We start from the raw sequence: 18,473 nt of genomic DNA, 5'->3' as shown, positions 1-18,473 counted from the left end.
GCTGCTGTACCCCAAAGCACCAAAACAATTACTCTGTTCAGTGGAGGACAGTTCCAACATCCGCCGCGCACTGTCAGAATGACTGACGTTGTTCTGGATGGAAAAACTCTTCTGTTTGATATTTTGCATTTGACAGTGGAAAAAAAAAAGAACTAATGGTATAATCTTTGGAAGAGCACAAACAACAGGCAAGATAGTATTAATTTCACACAATCCCTGCAACAGAACGGACTGACAACAGAAATCAACTCGTCATCCATATGTCTAATCAGGGATAACTATTACCATTACAGGGCCTGTTCTTCATAGATCAGTCTGTCTTTTACATTACTTCTCTCTTTCTCTTTTCTTGTATTATAACTTGATTAAATATTCGTATTTGACTATTTATCAGTTGACTAAGTGCAGTGGAGCTAGAACTTTGGGTGTACACCTTAGATAAGAACCTAAGCCAGACGTCTAAATTGTAAATATAATGCCAAAAACTTCGGTCTTGTCTGCTAACATTAAGAAATGCTTGATTTTCTTGAATGAAATTGGAGCATTGAGTGGACACTTCTCTTTGCACAGGAGGTAAAATACAATACAAAGTCATTGCTGTGATTGTTTTCTGTGTCTGTGTCCACAGAAAGCTGGTCTCTATTTTATGTCGGTGTGAAGCATCATAGACGACTCATATATAGTAAAACTGAACCAGCATTAGGTATTGAAATGAAAATTTGGGTCTTGTTTCTGTTAGTTACACCTCCTGTTGTTTGCAGAAAATGTGAAATTTTTGTTTTTCTCGCTTCTGTTAGACATAATTTTACCTTGAACAGCTGAGATTTGGTCCTCCGTGGGGAAAGAGCGAAGGGGATGTCCACCACTGACTTGTCACCCACGGGCCTGACTGTCACCCGTTCAGCTGGCGTATGTGGCCTCCGTGTGGGTGACAGGGTACGGCTGGTGCCCGCTGGGGGGCCCGGTGGAGGAATGTCTGCAGATGAAGGTGGTACCGACACACAGCGAGTAGGCCCCTCGGATCTGGGAGCTGAGGAGGAGGGAGGCACAGTGGATGGGGCGCGGGGCCCGAAGGGGTACTCTGGGGCCGGGGTGTAGAGCGGCGCTGTGGGGCTGCCGTGACGGAACTGGTGACGCTGCTGCCACTCGTACAGCTGCCAGACGGTGTTGGACCCTGGGCCACTCTGCTCTGGGGTGAGGCGGAAGTGGCTCAGGCGGTCCTGGGCATACTTGTACTCACCAAGCCGGGCAGGTGGGGGACTATGCCGAGGAGTCTTTGGCAGGGTTTGGTATGCGTCCACAGAGGTGAACTTGTGCTGGGTTGGTGGTGTGCGACGTGGGAGGGTGTTCTCTCTTGATGGGGGGCTGTTGAATAGGAGCATCAGGACATGTCTTTTTCACACCCAATAAACAGAATATCTATATATTTCAGAGAGGATTTTTTAAGACTCATCTAATCTTACTTTGAATTTATTTAATGATTATGCAAGAAAATATAATGACTAAAACTAACAAATAAGATTTCTTCAGCTATGAATAGGCTTTTAATCCAGTAGTTACTGTTCATATTATATATTAATGATAACCAGCTCAAAGTTTTTCAATTTGTCTGTAATGATGCAGATTATATAATGTGTGTATATAAAATATTAAAGTAAGTAATAATTTGTATGTTCAAATAATAAGACACAATAACCTGTCATTATCTTTACTCAAATTAAGCTTTTCCAGCAAAGCCTGTTGCAGCAACCTACCCTTTGTGCTCAGACTTCTGCACTTTGACCCACTGTTCCACTTGCTCCAGAGTGCTTCTCCTCTGCACTTGCTTTTGCGTGCCAGCAGGGGACGGTGCTGGGGCCCTCTGGTACGTCCCCGCTGCGATCCCGTTAGGCTCCAGAATCGGACTGGGCGTGGAGACGAGGCCGTTCCTTGTGCAAACGCTGGAGGGCAGTGTCGAAGCGGCTCGTGACGGTGCTCGGGATGGCACCCTGGACACGGGTGCTGAGGCCGACACGTGGTCCGACTGTGGGAGGGCAGAAGGTGTGGGGTTGGAGGGGAGGGAAGTGTGTGTGTCCATTTCCAGGCCAGTGCTTCCTATGGCGTGCTCCAACATGGTGGTGGCAGGAGAGTCTTTGTGGAAGCTGCAGCGATCCTCTGCGTCGCGGCGTATGGGCTCCAGGAGAACCTCATGGATGATCGGTCTGGTGGTGTCAGAGTCTAAGGTCTTGGTCTTGTGGTGATTAACGTGGTTCGCCTGCGGGACAGCCTGCTGCTGCAACATGCTCAACTTGTCCAACTTGTCAGATGGTCTGTGGAGAGTAGAGATTACATGAAAAGTCTGGATGAATGCTGGGCTTTTATACTTTTATACTTTGCATAACCTTCTCCTCAACATAACAAGAGTTTAATTCCTGAGAGAACTAGAAAATAATTAACTACTAAGTATTTATACTGACAGTTCAGACTTTTCAAAAGATTTCAGTGGCTTTTATTCAATAAGTACCAATTCTGTTTCGTTTGATCACTTCCCTGATATCCCATGGACATCATGTTCCCCCATTTCAGGGGTCTTATTCTTTGTTCTGCTGTGCTGAACTGAATTTGAACTAGATGCCTGTCACATTAAAGGGAAATTTTTAGCCTCATTCCCAACTTTAAGGACAGGGCTAAATACACCTCACAAGCCACCTTAAAGCAGGGCAGATGACAAGCAAAGCCTTGTAACCACAGCTAGGTTTTAAAAACACATTAATGAAATCCCATGTGACAGGAAGCACTTGGGCTAGAGAAAAACATCTCTGAAATTCAGTGAAGCACACACAACATTTTACTTTTCAAAGATGAATTAAACAGCCTCAGGTGACAGCATGCTCCCTACCGGCAGCTGGTATTGGAAGATAGTCAGTATACATGTAAATTAGTGTTATGGTGACTGGTCTGTCCAAATTAGATTGTGTTAAATGAGGTATTCAAGACAGTGGCTTTCATTTTTAGAATACTGTGTTGCTAGCAATGCATTCAATGTGTGTAAAAAAAAACGCATTCACATTTTGTCAAATTAAAATAACCAACCTCTTGAAGAAGAAGTGCAACATGCCAGCAAATAGTAGTATTACTGTTACAGTGTCTTCCAACAAAAAAACACCAAACAAGGGGTGAAAAACAGGTTTAAAAAAAATTTCCACCCAGAAGCTGGTGTCAGTTAGGTTTTCCTTCTGTCATCATACTGTAGTCTTGAGGGATTTCCCCCTCCAAAAACAAAAAAAATGAAAACAGAGCAGTGCAAGCTGCCGATGTCTGAGGCTGCCAGTGAACGATGGGACGTTTTTGATCTGTGCCACCTCCCCTCGTCAACACATGAATAATACATAGACGAAGCCGCTGCTCGTTCAAAAACAGAAATTCGCAACATCAGATTGTACTCTTTGAAAGCAAGCGAGCACATAAACAAATACAGTACGCTCATATGTTACAACATAGGGACTGACAAAGATTTGTTAAACAATGGAGCAGGATGTTTTCCAGGAATCTGTGTCATCTACAGAGATAATCAAATGGCAACACTTTCCAGAAGCAATGTGTTTATAGTAAATAATATCTATCATATACAGCATCATAGACAAATACTGCTATGTCACATAATCACTTAGCCAATATGGTGTTTTATGGATTGTGATTGCAAGTATTTATAAACAATACCTGATTCATAGGTGAGTTTGGGGTATGTAAGGGACTATGAGTGAAAGAAATGTGTTTAACTGCAGATAAATAAATATAAATATAAAAACATAAATCTAGTCTTCAAACAAATAAATCAACAATCTCAAGAACTGCAGGAGGTATAAAATTGAATGAACAACAGCTAAATTTTTTTCAGCTTTTTATTAACTAGTCTGTGACTGAATGTTCTCATACTCAAGGACTTATTCTATGTTGCTGGTATTCTACAGTTGCCTGGTTCAGATCAAGTAATACTTGTAAGGTGTGTGTTCAGTTAGTTCAGTGAGATATACTGTGTGTGTGTGTGTGTGTGTGCATCCCAACCTGATGAGTGCATCGCTGTGGTTCTGCATCAGTGCGGCCTGATTCATGGCCCTCAGCCAGGTGTTCATGTCCTCCTGGGTGTCAGCGCTGAAGTAATACGTCCGCATCCCAGTGTGCTCCGCCTGTGAGCCAATCACAGAGCTCTGCTTGTAAATGTACGAGCGCATACCAGTGTGGCTAGCCTATAGGAAGAGAGAAGAGGCAAGGTCAGTGTCGTGGTCAGCGAGGCCGGAGAAATCAGCTGAGAGACAGAGCGTTAGATGAGCTGCAGCTTTGGTCAGACACACAGGGAGGTATCATGCCATCCAACAAGAGAAACAACATCAAGGACCACATAAGCATCGACCAATACAGAAAGAGCCAGTGAAGGAAACCACACAGAAATATAGAAATACAGACAAAAATGCCAGCCAGTTACAACCAACAAAGCCACGACTTTTGACCAATGAGAGGAAAGATACTTTGGTACAATGGAGAATAGGAAATATGAATGCCAGAGAAAAGAACCTCCAACCCCAAAGTCTCCTCACAAACCTGTTATTTCCTGCTATTACAGCTTTGAAACCTATATAAGGGCAGATAACGGTTTACAAACATACTGTAAACTTATAACTGACTTTAATTTATGCTTGCTATGCTTTTTTCAATAGTATATTTGGCAGAATAAGGTACTAACATGAATCACAGTGGCCTGGAAAGTACTTCTCCAAAGGGACAGTGTGAAGTGCAAGCCTGATTAGCTTCCACACCATGACGAGGTAATTGTACTGATTTAAGTGCTGAGCTCGTGACAGGCGTATTCAAACTTCAGATGGATATTTCTTTGTATGCACAGGAAAAAAGCTATTAATTAGGTGATCTAACTCGCTGCTGTCAGGGTGTGACTGTCAAAAGCACACCTGCAACAATTTAAAGACACAGTCAGTAGAACATAAAAATTCTCACACTGTACTATGTTGAGCAGAAAATTTAATGTGTGATGTTGCAGAATGAGCCACATACTCTATAAAACTATAGGTCTAATACTATAAACTGCTGTCAGTGCACCAGTGGAAGAAGCTGTTAATGTACTCACAAATGATCTGGTCTTATTGGCTGATGTTAAACTGCCATCAACTGTACATCAATATAAATGAATGATTTTAGCAAATTTATATCAAAATATTATTATTATTATTTGCTTTAAAGTTCACTATTTTAAATTTGAAAGGGGTTGCTCTTGCTTACAAATCTACAGCAATTATCTTAAAGTGTCTTTAAGCTCATTGTTTTGGTTTTCTGGCCACAGCAGGCAGCTGCGTTCAGCAAAAAAAAACCTCTGATAAAACTATTGTACACAACCTGCCAAGCACCAAACTGCCAAGTTAGAGACTAGCTGATGAACACCAGATAACTGCCTCATGAGTCAGTGATGACTATAACACAGCTGAAAGGAGAGTAAATATTGGAAGAATACGCCAATGTTGTTTTGCGGCTAAAAGAAATTAAATAATAGAGCTCTAAATTATTTTTTCAATCTCCATTTTCTCTCAACAGTGTTTTCCTACTTTTCCCAGAGAACCTTAAACTGAGCACCTGAAGACTGCAGTAGTCACTTTGAAAAAGTTATTCTGTTCATGTCAGCGGGGAGAGCAGTAATATTAGTGATAGCACGGTGAGGAGTGTGTGTGTTTCTTTTTCAGCTGAAGAAAAATGAGAGCTGTTCATTTCTCAAAAATCAACAAGTTTCTGGCTGCACCGCTTTTCGGTCTACTGAGACTACGATCAGTAGATCAGTCGGTCTCTCTGTTTGCTGTACTATAGATTTCTGCCTCAAAGTTTGTCGAGCTGTGTGAGTCCAGAGAGAAGCCTTGAGAGACCGACATCAAGACTTTTACTGTTTGATCGTTCATATACTCAGTCAGAAAATATTTCTGCTTCTGAACTCCTTTTTAACTGTGCTGAAAATATCTAAACATGATGCCACTGATATTATAATCAACCAGCGAACCACGGGGATAAGAAAACACACCATCGAACTACAGCACTGGCTGAAGAAATTCAGGGGACAGTGCATCACTAATAGTTGTTTTTTTATTCTTGATAAAAATGTCCTTGCTGTAAAAGTGAGGTTATTAGAGACCTTTTTAAAGTGAGCTGCAGTCCAATGAGAACAGAACAGCTCTATAAATGCCCTACTTTCCCCTTCCTTCCTCCCTTCCTTCCTTCCTCCAGTATTTCGGAGGTTGGGATTTGAAGACAAATGAGAGAACCCACTCAACAACAGATGCATGCAAATGAAAAGTAATTAAACACTAAATCTTCTCTACCGTAATTCATTCTCTGAATAATGAATGCAGGATAGTAAGTGTGTGTGGAGTGTTGTTGTGGGATCCACTGTGGATGCAACACAAACATTTCTCAGCGACTTCTTCATTTGGTTTGTATTGCGATAAAATGAGCGTGACACCTCAGCAATTTGTCTTCTTGTCTGCAGTGTGATGATAATCAGAAACACACCACACACACTTACGTAGTTTAATGTACACACGGAGCATGTTCATGAATAATACAAACACAGACCGTCACCCCTGCTGTTCTATCCCTGTTACTATAAACTCTCAGTAGACCCCAGCACACAGATAAAGACGTGTACACAAACAAACATCCCTTCCATGTTTCATAAGAACTTGATACGGTAATTCACAGCCGCTCTGAAAGCACTGCTGTCTGACGGCCAGAATAAGCTCATTTCAGCAGCTCCCACTGAGAACTAATAAAATGACTTAAAATATCATTTTTGCACTCACCAAGCTTAAGAATGTGCGTGACCATGATCCTGGTACATATTTTAAGATCTGGGAGTTGATTGCACCACTTGCTTGATTCGACCTGGTCCTGATAACACTGCAAGTGCACTAGTTCTTTCTTGGTGCTCAGGTAGAGGGGTAGTGAGGAGGAGAATGCATGATTGCACTGAGAATCTTTTTTCTTACACTGTGTGGAGGTGAGCAGAGGACGCTAATGTCCTCTGCAATGGTATTTATAGTTTAATGAGGTTATTCCAATGCAGTGATTGGTGGTAAAATATTACATCTAGTGTCTTTAAATCAAAGCAGTTTCCCATAATCCTCAAAGTGGCTCCTGGCTTTCAGGGGTACTGTGGTGCTTGGCGCTGATTTTCTTCTCTACCAACTAGTTTATATTATTTTCCTGACATGTCAGGTGTAAATCAGTTCCAGATAGACTGACCACGCAGATCTGGAGAAGGTTTCCGTTCCAACCGAACACTCATGGCAGCTGATTTGCATCACATTAAACTGACGACCCAGTTCTGCTGTACTGGCTGAAGTTACAAGCCAGAAAAATCAACGCTGTGATCTGCATTGTCCCTTTTTTTTTTTTTTTTTTTACTCCTGGAATAAACTGGTGTGATGTGTGTATTAGCTCTTAATATTTGACCTGTAGAAGAAGTGATTTTTGAAAGCTTTCTGGTCAGTTAAATCAGGTGGAGTCATGAAAAAAAAGACTCTTTGACCTCAATGTTTCTCAGAGGAAAGCCACAGATGTGAACCATTCGCTGGGCTCGGTCAGCCTGTCGCTGTCAGGCATGGAGATGTGTTTAGGTAGATCAGAAGACAGGAAACGGGCAGGGAAACTATTTAGCAGCCTCTCATCTTCAGAACGAATGGTAAATGTGTCCAAAAAGACGCCCGAAAAATCTTGAAGAAAGGAATATCAGCATCCTCAGGAAGCAGCTGTCAAAACACGCCTGCTCATTCACCATCAGCACTCTGACAGACGGCCTCTTATAGCCACAATGGGGCAGGCTGCTTGATGAGAGACAGAGGACTGTACCACCAGTCAGATGTTTAGGCACGTGCAGAGATACTGGCATGCATGTGCACTGGACACACAAACAGTACAGAGGCACAGATGTACATTTGTAAGGTAATATGCTGAATAAACTGATTTCAAACCCAGGTCTCAATCACAGAATCTTTTACCAAAGGCTAAACCTAACTCCTACTCCCGTGGTGTGTGAGGAATGAACAAAAAATGACTTCATCTTTTGAATACACACCCATGCAACCTCTACCAGACCATACACACACTTAACAGCCCTATCGATTTCAATCTCAAATCACCAGTCTCAGATTTACCCTATTTTAGTTACATCACAATACTCACACACACACACACACAATGGTGACAAAATGCAACACCACCAGCTGCCTAAAATAACACTGGAAGTCTCTGCCTCTCTTTCGTAGGAATGCTGAGTGGGTCATTCAGCTGTGAGTGCATGACCGACACACCTACTCTCTGGATCCATGCACAGCCAGGCTTTGTTTTGTCTCTGTGGTTTGTGCATGTGTGGGAGCTGGTGGCAGTTTTAAGGGTGTTTCTGATTATTTGTTTTCTCCACTATATTGTTTAATCATGTGTTATGAAACAATACAAAAAAAGTCCCTCTTTTCTCACCATTTCTTTCTACCATCTACTTCACCGCAACAAGCCTTCATCACTTCCTTCCTCTCCACCTCTTTTCTTTTTTCCTGCCACTTCCTCTCTTTCTTTGCCTTTTATTTTCCAGCCTTAATCACTTCCTTCCCGTTCTCTCCCCTTCAGCCTCTCTTTTTCTACCAACTAAAAAAATATCACTCACTGCTTTTACTCAGAAAGGTTTACAATTGTGTCGGCTCTTTTCCTGTGGACAGCCCATGACAAACACACACACACTCTTTGTCCAGGCACTATTTAAAGAGTCATTGTGCTCATAAAGATAAGCCCCACCAGCCAGAGCACCACAAAGCTCCTGATAAGGTACATTCTCCTAAACTTGCAACTGCAGAAACTGAATTTACACTGAAAAACACCACAACGAGACAAGAATAGCTTGTGGGTGTCTCCATTTCAAACCATGCCTGCTTTAGAAACATATTCAGTGTTATTATGTTTGTATTAAAAAAAAATCCTGTCAGAAAGCTGGAATCTAAAAGGTTTCTCTACTTCAAAGCCCCCAAAAGCAACAGCTGCTTTGGGAAAAGTCAGCATCTGAGTGACTGTGGGGTTGCACAGCCTGCATCTACAGTAAAAAGATCTCCTACAGCTCTTCCACATTATTTTTCCACTCTTCATTTCTGGAACAGTAGCGTGAGGTGATATGACTTCCAAATAACAAAGTTTTTCTCCACGCCATCAGAAAACTGCATGCTGGTACAGTAGATGTGACAGATGGAGGAGACAGAGAGAGCGGCAACATAGATGAACAATAAGCCCAAAACCAGATAAGCCAAATACAAAGATTCATTTTGCAATAATAAGGATGGGGGGGAGAGAGACAGAGAGAAAGAGGGGAATAAAGACAGTAGGGCGAATTAAATAAGACAGATGATACTGAAAGAAAAAAAAAACAACACAACCACTTCAGCCAAAAGGACATGTTATTCTGAAGACATGCATCAAAAAACCAACACAGAAATATACAAGGAAGCTGTATATTCTGTCACGTTTGGACCCAAAAAGCCACACCAACGGCAGACAACAAGGATATATAAGGTTTACATCTGATAAAGTGAGTGCATAGAGTACCTATTTATGGGACGACTGTCACTGGACGACGCGACACACTCACAGGGAGGGAGGGAAGTCCCAGTCGGGGCAGCCAACCAATAGGAACAAGAGAGGGAAGAGGATTCGGTGAAAACGGGACGGAGGGATTGGAGGGTGGGAGGGCGTCGAAGCTTGGAGATTTAACTTGTTGGGTCATGATGCCTTTGGGTTGATTCGATGGTCATTAGGTGCAGCATTCACACACTCAAACACCAATCAAATACCCACCATCAGCTCACATGTGTGGCTAACAGCAGTGTGGGTTACAGACCTGGGCAGAGCAGCATTTTGAATCACTCCTAATAAAAGTTTATTTTAATCTACTTTAAGTACCAGACAGGTGGAGTTTACTGGAGCAGCATCACTGATGGGCGTAGCTGGGCATTGTCAGAAGTGTGATGTGTGTGTTGCACCTGTAACCACACCCAACACCCCCCCAACACCCCCATCTACATAACTGCAGCAGGGTGTGAATTCAGCTGTGAATTCAGGGCTCCATTCATTTCATAAATTAAGTCATAATTTCACAGGTCTAAATAAGAGGAGTTTAAAAATATATATTATGTTTTTTTATGTTATTTCACTTCCAAAAAGTGTGACTTCACCATGCAGTTACATAGACTGGATGTAGTAAAACATGATTTCACTCCTCCCATGGGGGAGACCCTGATTAGGATTATAATAGGATATAATATTTGACTTTTATCATAGCCAGGAAGCTACAGTCCACAACAGAGGCTCTAACAATGTTCAGCAACTTTTGAGGTCCCACTGCATGTTGTTTCAGCAGACATGTCTGACCTGTCTAGCAGACAAAGAAGATTAAAATTAACACTAACAATCATCTGGGCGAAGCTGTGAGGGAAGGCAAGATGAGGGTGGGAAATGACCGGTTCACTCCTATTTCTGTCACTCATGGTAACAGACACACACGCACGCACGCACGCACGCACGCACACACACAACTCTATTGTACTTCCTCACTCATTCTGGTATAAAAAAAAAATGAAATACAAGCCTGGAGGTTCTCTCAAATAACCGTCTCAAGTGGAAACAATCTATAGCCTACAGTATCAAAAAACAGTATTGTTGGAGGAACAACATCAGAATGAACGAGGGGCATAAGAACGGCAGGAGAAACAGATGGTCACAGGCCACTGACAGATACTTTGCCGCACAGCGCGTGCCCTCAAGCCTGGATAAAAAATAAATAAAAATAAAACAAGTCTAAATCCCACATGTTCCTCAGTGTCTTTTTGAAACAGAATTCATGCAGTGACCCAGCTGGTAAGTATATGTAAGGAAAAGAAGGCAAAATATGACAGACTTCATTATAAACATAAGGTTAACAATTACAAACAACATTGTGCATTTCCCTTCAACACATCTTTACGTGCACAACATTCATTAACAAGATTAATCTGATTAAACTTAAATGGGTCCAATAATATAATAAATATGCCTTTTCCAAGCCACTGAACTGGGAAATACATTAAGGTATCAAGGTTGCTCATGTGAATTGAGAAACACTGGATGCAAATTAAATCTGTGGGATCAATAATTAAGATTCAATACAGCTGCCATTTTTATGCACCAAGTCCACTGGAAGTGGCTTGAAGTGACTGAACGGACAATTAGCGAATTACTCACATATTTTAACAATCAGACACTAAGCCAGCCTTCTTAGCCAAAGACCTTTAAAATGCTAGAAGGAGTGAGGAGTGAGGAGATGGGGGATCTCTGTTTCGCCTGAGGATAAATCAGGGAACATGGCTAGTCTGCTGCAAATATTCAACTTCTGACCTTTTGGTCCCAAGACCATCATTAACAAGCAGGAAATGCCGACATGTCACTTTATGGAATAAACCATGTTAAAAGTTAAATCGGGTTTGTTGACTCACTGACAACAAAAGGCAAATGGCTGTGTTTGTGAGACAAGATATATCTTTGTGTGCAAATTTTAAATGCATAAATTAAGTTCAGTTCTATGGAGCATGGACTTGTGAGTGCTGTACAAGTATGTCTGCCTGTTAGCATCACACATTTAAGGCTCAAGCCAAAGAGACCTGAGCCTCAGGGAATGGAAAAGCTTCATGCCATTCCAGAGGAGACTGTCTGTCTCAATAAAGACACTGACAGACATTCAGTGGTAATAGACATCGCTACAACAGGTGGTGAGTGCTACACAAAGCTGAGAGGTGGCTGGGTGTGTGGGTGGATAGGCAAGGTTATGATTGTAGAAAGATATCTATAACTTTCATTACAAACAAAAATCCTTCTGTGTTTGTCTTTAATTCTTCCATAATTGTAAGATCAATTATTTTTGAAAAGAGCAGAAATGCAAAAAAATACTTCATTTGACTAATCAGAGTGACTTCAATATACTGTTTCTGTTTATGACCTACAGACATGATATCATTGCAGTGAGCCCCAATTATAAAAGACTCCGAAATGACAGGCGTTGGAGACACAATGTGAATTTACATAGCTTACAAACCGCGGTTAACAAAATATATCTCGAGGGGAAATAGCCGCGTGGCACTAAACCGGCTTGTCGTCATACAACAGGTGCTATACAGTAACACTTTGCAGTACAGACTGAACAGGTTTTAGTTGGACAGGAATGTATATGATTTATTATGAGCTTCTCTGTCATTAGTGATATAAACCACTTGGTGGAAACTCTAATTAAAAGTGCTTTAAATAGCATGAGTGGTATACACTTTTGGCACTGGTGCCTTAAGTGGGAATAAAACCTTCAACTCTAAACAGTGTCAGTGAATTATTTAGAATATTTTTCAACTCTCCTTAAGTTGGAATCACTGAAACACAATGCATGTTCAACTGTGTCAGCAGCATCAAATCAACTCTGAAGTGTGCTGAATAACCTGGAATTCATTGCATCAGTTTCACTTGTTAAAGAAGAATTCTGTTCATCACAATGAATACTGATGTTTTAGTCACATTAGCAATTAACACAAATGTTCATGCTTTGAGGTAGAAAAAAAAAATAAAACCTTAAAATTCCTATTTGAATAGCTTTTATTCCAGGGCTACATGGTTTTGTTTGGTCTGATTAGGCATCATGGCAAATGAGAAAGCGGGAAACTTGTGCTGTATTTCTTCATTTAAGAAGCAATCATTTCTAGTGTTGGGTATTTTTTTTTAATCCAAAACCAGCAAATATAGGTGGCTACACACATACACACACACACACACACACACACACACACACACACACACACACACACACACACACACACACACACACACACACACACACACACACACACACACACACACACACCAAACCAATAACTGTCACACCAGAGAAAGTAATTCCAAAATATGAAACAGCACTGAGGTATCTGTAGAACAAAGAGAGGCATACCTTAAAGGCATACTTGCGACTGATGTGGTCCTCAGGTCCCACGGGTGAAATGACATAGCTGGGCAGAGGAATGCTGCCTAAGACCGATTCCTCTCTGCTGTCTGGAGAGAGAGAGAGGAAGAGAGGGAAGAACAGGGGAGAGAGGGGGAGGGAGGGAGCAGATTATCAGGGTGAGGAAGGCGATAAAAGGAACAGAAGAGATATGGAGTAAAGGAAGGAGCGAGAGAATAAATATCACTCATCACCCACTAATTTCATCACTGCCTGCCACCAGTATCATGACACTCACATACACACACACTCGTATAGCGTCATTCATACCACGGTGCTGTGCCAAGCAGTAAATGACCACCCTGGTATCCCAGTGTCACAGAGTTAAAGCTGGCCTGCTCCAACTGGCAGCCGGCCACCATTCCTCTGTGCCTGCCCCATCCGGTTTACACGCTGAAAACACATTTGTCCTTCTATATTTGTGAGGACCCTCACTGACATAATGTAGTCCTCAAGCTTTACCTTGAACCACATGTCTTAACTCTAAAAACAGCCCTCTGAAGAAGAATCTCTTCACTTTCCAAGAACATCCTTACCCTCAAGGGTAAGGTCTGAAAGTGAAATTGGTCCTCACAAAGTTAGAAGAACAAACTCAAACACATGTGCCATTGGAATAAGTCCTATCTTAATTAGTTCACACATCTATAAATAAAGATCTACTTGTAAAGATCTATTTGTTTTCCTCTGAACATTGTGATAACACGCTAGAATGTTTATGTGCCTGTGTGCGTTCGTGTGTGTATGCAATGATTACCCCATCGTAAAATGTGGTAATGGTATGAAAATATGTGTGCACGGAAACCTGTGTGTGTGTGTGTGTGTGTGTGTGTGTGTGTGTGTGTGTGTGTGTGTGTGTGTGTGTGTGTGTGTGTGTGTGTGTGGTGGGTGGGTGGGTGGGTGTTTGGCTGAGAGGTGATAAGGCAGCAGTGTGGATTAAAGGGGTAATTGGTTAAAAATAATTCAAGGACCTTTGGAGGAGACATTCCCTAAATGGTGGGCGAGACGGTGAGGTCTTTTTATCTGCCTTGCCCTTGTCTGTCTCTCTCACACATACAAACACACACACACACACACACTGAGCAGACCAGACCGGCAAGTGGAGTTAGATTACATCCAAACATCACAGGAATGGTAGAATTTGTCACTTTACTCATGACGCAAGGTGTAAAAAGAGAAAAAAGAGGAAGGAACCAAGACAATACCCAGGATTTTATTCCAGGATTTTATCCAGGATTTTTTGTGGCATTTTTGCTTGAAAGACGACTGAAAATGATCAAGTGAAAGAGCTGCTACTTGTTAATCAATTCATTAATTAACAGAATCAGTTCATTGATTCACTGACCAATGATTTCAGCTCTTATTTTTTTGAATTCAATCAACAGTTCTTCCTGTTACCCTTATTTTCCTAAATTTTTTTATTATTTGAATTTATTATTTATGTGTTTGTTAATGTATTGCTGGATAACAATTAGTCTAAAAAGGCTGGAATCAGCCTTTAAAAATACAATATGCAAGTTTTAATTCATGCTGCCACAACTCCCAAATTTCCAGAGACACACCAGGACTTGAGCTCTACAGCCCTGACAGCAAACATAGACAGATAAAGGCAATAATGAAAAAAACAAAGACAGCGAGGGGAGGTTTGGTTGTTTGTCTGCAAACATAAGATGAAGGGAGGGGATAAGTGGAGCTGCAGACAGATCAAGTGTTGTCACGTTGAGAGGAGAAACCTTTGAACTGAGCGAGAAAGATGGAGAAAAAGAAACAACAGAGAATTGATTTCATCCTCCTGTCGAGGTGAGGAGGTGGAGGAGCGTGTCCAAGAGGGCTCAGTTAAGAATATGGAGATGAAAAATAAAGGCGTGGAGAGGAAGATAAACACAGCCGAGGGATGGAGACTGCTGGTGAGGGAGGGATGGTGCTAGACTGTGTGTGTGTGTGTGTGTGTGTGTGTGTGTGTGTCCATATCCATGTGTTTCAGCTGTAACCCACTGGGAGAAAGATCAGATTAATGCCCACCCAGATTGAATCACAGGCTCCTTTGTCAGCTGCAGTTCACTTCAACTCAAACATCATTAGAGTCCAATTCAAACTTTGCAGCTTTATTTGAAAGCTGGCGTAATTTCAGTACGGTTATATATTTGCATTTTCCAGAGACATTGCCCACGGCTAGCGTGTCTTAGATTTCGGTTCAGTTGTCACCATTAAGACTTGATTTATAGTTGGTAGTATGGAATGGTGTTAGGGCGTAGCTATGGGGGCCTGCTCCTGTAGCTGCTGAAGCTACGGGCTGACATCGTAGCTGATGTACACTCCCTCAAAAATGTAAGTACATGCTGGAGCTACAACAGGTACAGAGATACCACGGTAGGACCACAGGGACTGTGCTTTGCTGCTTGCGTTTCTTTGACAGGTTTCTGATGCCAGCAGAGATAACTGACAGTGAAGACAGTATTAAAGGGGTTTTCTCACAGTGAACGGTTGCTGCCGCTGCTGCCTCTGTAGTTTTCAATGTAAACACGATGGCAGCAGCAGAGGGGAGAGGAAGGCCGGCTGCTGCTCTGATGTACACGCACAGCTACAGTATTTCCCACTACCTACTGAATTTGTGATGGTGCCACAACTCATTGTGTGACCATGGTAACCACAGAAACCACATAAAAAAACACAGCACAGGAAACAATACAGGTGCTGGTTTTACGGGTATCTGAGTACAACTGTGATATAACAGATCAGTGAAGAGAAACTGTATTGGAGTAACATCACCTTCAGAGTCTGATTATCTGGCTTGAGGTAATAAACAACATTTATGATAATAGTTAGCTGTAAGCTAGTTATTAATTGGGTCATATTACTAAGCAACTAACCTCTGTTTTATGTAATGGTTAAGTTATGCATGGGAGCAGAATCCTATTCAGTGAGGAGAAAAAGCAAAACAGAAGTTACCTGGGATGAAACGCCAGTTATGTTAAGTATATGCACCATTACTGTGGGGAACTTCATTCACTGATAAAGACTCTAATATGAAGTTGAAAGCCTCAGAAAAGGCTTGTAGGTGGACCTTGAGTAAAGATTATTTAGTCAGTTCCAAAGACAAAAATGGACTGTCCTGCTAAGACTTTCAGAGAGGTGAGAGTCTTACAGTCTGTGGAGGCGTTTTTGTTTTGAGCTGTTTTGTATTTTAAGTCTGTTATTCTGTCCTTGCCTGAATGCATGATTGTGGGGAAGCAGAGAAACACAAACAGGCAGGAGGTGGAAGAGGCAGCAACTGGGACTATAAACCATTTTCTCCGCATGCTATGTCCAGTTGACATTACACAGACAAAGACTCACCTTTGTAGTAGAAGAGACAGAAATCGGCCAAGACGAACCACTTCCTCTTCCAAAGACGCATCCCAGAGCTGTCCTGCAGAGAGAAGGAGGGATAAACAGTGTAAGTAATAAATGAATGAGTAATGAAATGGAAAGAAGCACAGATTAGAGAGATGACAAGAAAGACTAGACAGAGATGATACACATGAAGAGTGAGGGAATAATGAGAACGATGAAGGGAGAAAAATAAAGAGACTGAAAGGAGTAGCGAGGGATGGCAGATATAGTAAGGAAACAGGGGTAATGAAAGGGAAAGTGAGGTGGGTAGGAGCAGGGATAAAGAGAGTGAACTGGAAAGAGAAGGGAGTGATCATTTGTCCTCGTTCGCTGGCTCACTGGGTCTGCCACGGCTGCTTTGCTGCCCATTTTGTCTTTTATGTTCTCAGGCAGATAATGGTGCGTTTTGAAGAACAGAGGAGATGCAGAAGGGATGAAATCACCTCAAACACAGATCTAGACTCATTTTTTGGCTAAAGATGTATGAAGCTACAACCATGTAACTCAATGGGAATGGGGAGAAGAGCGAGTAAATGGCTTCCAGTCCTTCTGGTCCTGACAGCGTGCATCTGTGTGTGTATAGTTGTTTGTGATCATTTGTGTCCATGCAAATGCTTATGCGTTCATTTATGTGAATGTGCCTAAAATTGTGTGTGTGTGTGAGTGTGTGTGTGAGTGTGTGTGTGTGTGAGTGTGTGTGTGTGTGTGTGCAATCATGCACCTGCCAACACTTAAAAACTTAAAAACAAATTAAAAGATAATTGCACAGCACTAATAGACTGTGTGTGGATAGGGGCGACTGTGGCTGTGAATTTAGTTGTGTGCACATATCTGCTTGTGTCACCATGTACATCTGTGTGTGTATGCCTCTGTCTGTGGTCATTAAAATATAATTGCTTTGCAGGGACATCTCTCCCTATTTGTCAAGTATGGAGGCCAAGCTCTCTCCAATGGGACGGTGCCAGCTACAGATATTTTAAGTGAAACTTCAAATAAGCAGAGTCTCCAGTAATAGTCTGTCTCTGATCAACAGCAGGTGCTCTATATTTCCAAAGCAAAAAAAAAAAAAAGAGTCAAGAAAAAATAAAACTAGGCCACTAGAGGAAATATTATGAGACCACACAGACTAAAGCTGGAAGTCATCCTGGTTCTAACACAGACACTAACAAAACTGACTGTCTGTCAGTTATGACCAGTCCATTAATATCATAAGGCAATAATGTCTCCTTTCAGCTGTGTTGCTACATATCTGCAATTATCTGACTAAATTAGCTAATAATATTCTAAATAAGACAGTCCTTAAATAAAGGTGTTCAACACAGGTTATATAAAGAAGTGTCCTACTCACCTAAATGCTATCAAGTATAGCTCAATTAAGTGATTTTCTCTGGTCACTGCTTCATTTCTCTATTTTGCATCATTGTAAACTGAATATCTTTGGTTTCAATGCGTTTGGTCAAACAAAACACAAAATTTTAAGATGTCTGGAGGTTTACATCAACTTTTCCTGCATAAGAAGAGGAGGGAAAACGTTCTATCCCAAAAATAGCCAGTGTATATTTGAGTGTCCTAAAGCAGATATTGAATCTCTGCATCTCCACCCAGATTATATGTATATATTCTGTTGAAACAAACAAAAACAAAAAGTAAAGTTGTGCATTTATACATGTACAATTTAAATACCTTGAGCTTCCCTTTTGTTTTCATGTTGATATAACTGTATCTTTGTGCATATTTACATTTCATTTTCGTGACATTCAGCCTCCTAAGAGCAGGTTTTCCTAGTCAGGAGTCAGTTCAGTTCAAGTCCTCGACCTGCCTTTGCTGGCTGTCCAACTGAATTGAATCCGTGTTCAGTGTCTGTATGTTGGGGTGAGAGTGTTGTTAGTGTGTATGTCCTCACCTGTTTGTACAGCCATCCTCGGACCACCACAGGGACATTGGGATTCCTCTTAATGGACTGCTCTCTCTTCCCGAAGCTGTGAACCTTGCCACTGGACCGGGAGCCCTGCACACACAAACA

General features: G+C 41.7%; 1 protein-coding gene across 5 annotated transcripts in view; it reads right to left on the bottom strand.

Moving 5' to 3' along the window:
• The window catches only part of plekha7a (pleckstrin homology domain containing, family A member 7a), a 144,054-nt gene that overhangs the window by 44,602 nt on the left and 80,979 nt on the right, over positions 1-18,473 (bottom strand). For 4 of the 5 annotated variants that reach the window (XM_041039214.1, XM_041039215.1, XM_041039217.1 and 1 more), the window contains 6 exons: positions 18,354-18,458; positions 16,415-16,487; positions 13,031-13,131; positions 4,045-4,226; positions 1,755-2,309; positions 810-1,365 (listed from right to left, as the gene is read on the bottom strand). In XM_041039214.1, coding sequence (XP_040895148.1) covers positions 810-1,365; positions 1,755-2,309; positions 4,045-4,226; positions 13,031-13,131; positions 16,415-16,487; positions 18,354-18,458 — 1,572 coding nt within the window. The remainder of the gene's footprint in view (positions 1-809; positions 1,366-1,754; positions 2,310-4,044; positions 4,227-13,030; positions 13,132-16,414; positions 16,488-18,353; positions 18,459-18,473) is intronic. The other variant, XM_041039216.1, reaches the window with a different exon arrangement.

Source organism: Toxotes jaculatrix, chromosome 5, assembly GCF_017976425.1.
Source record: "Toxotes jaculatrix isolate fToxJac2 chromosome 5, fToxJac2.pri, whole genome shotgun sequence".
Classification (NCBI taxonomy): Eukaryota; Metazoa; Chordata; class Actinopteri; family Toxotidae; genus Toxotes; species Toxotes jaculatrix.
Note: the sequence above shows the minus strand (reverse complement) of the source record. Positions and strands in the feature narration are given on the sequence as shown.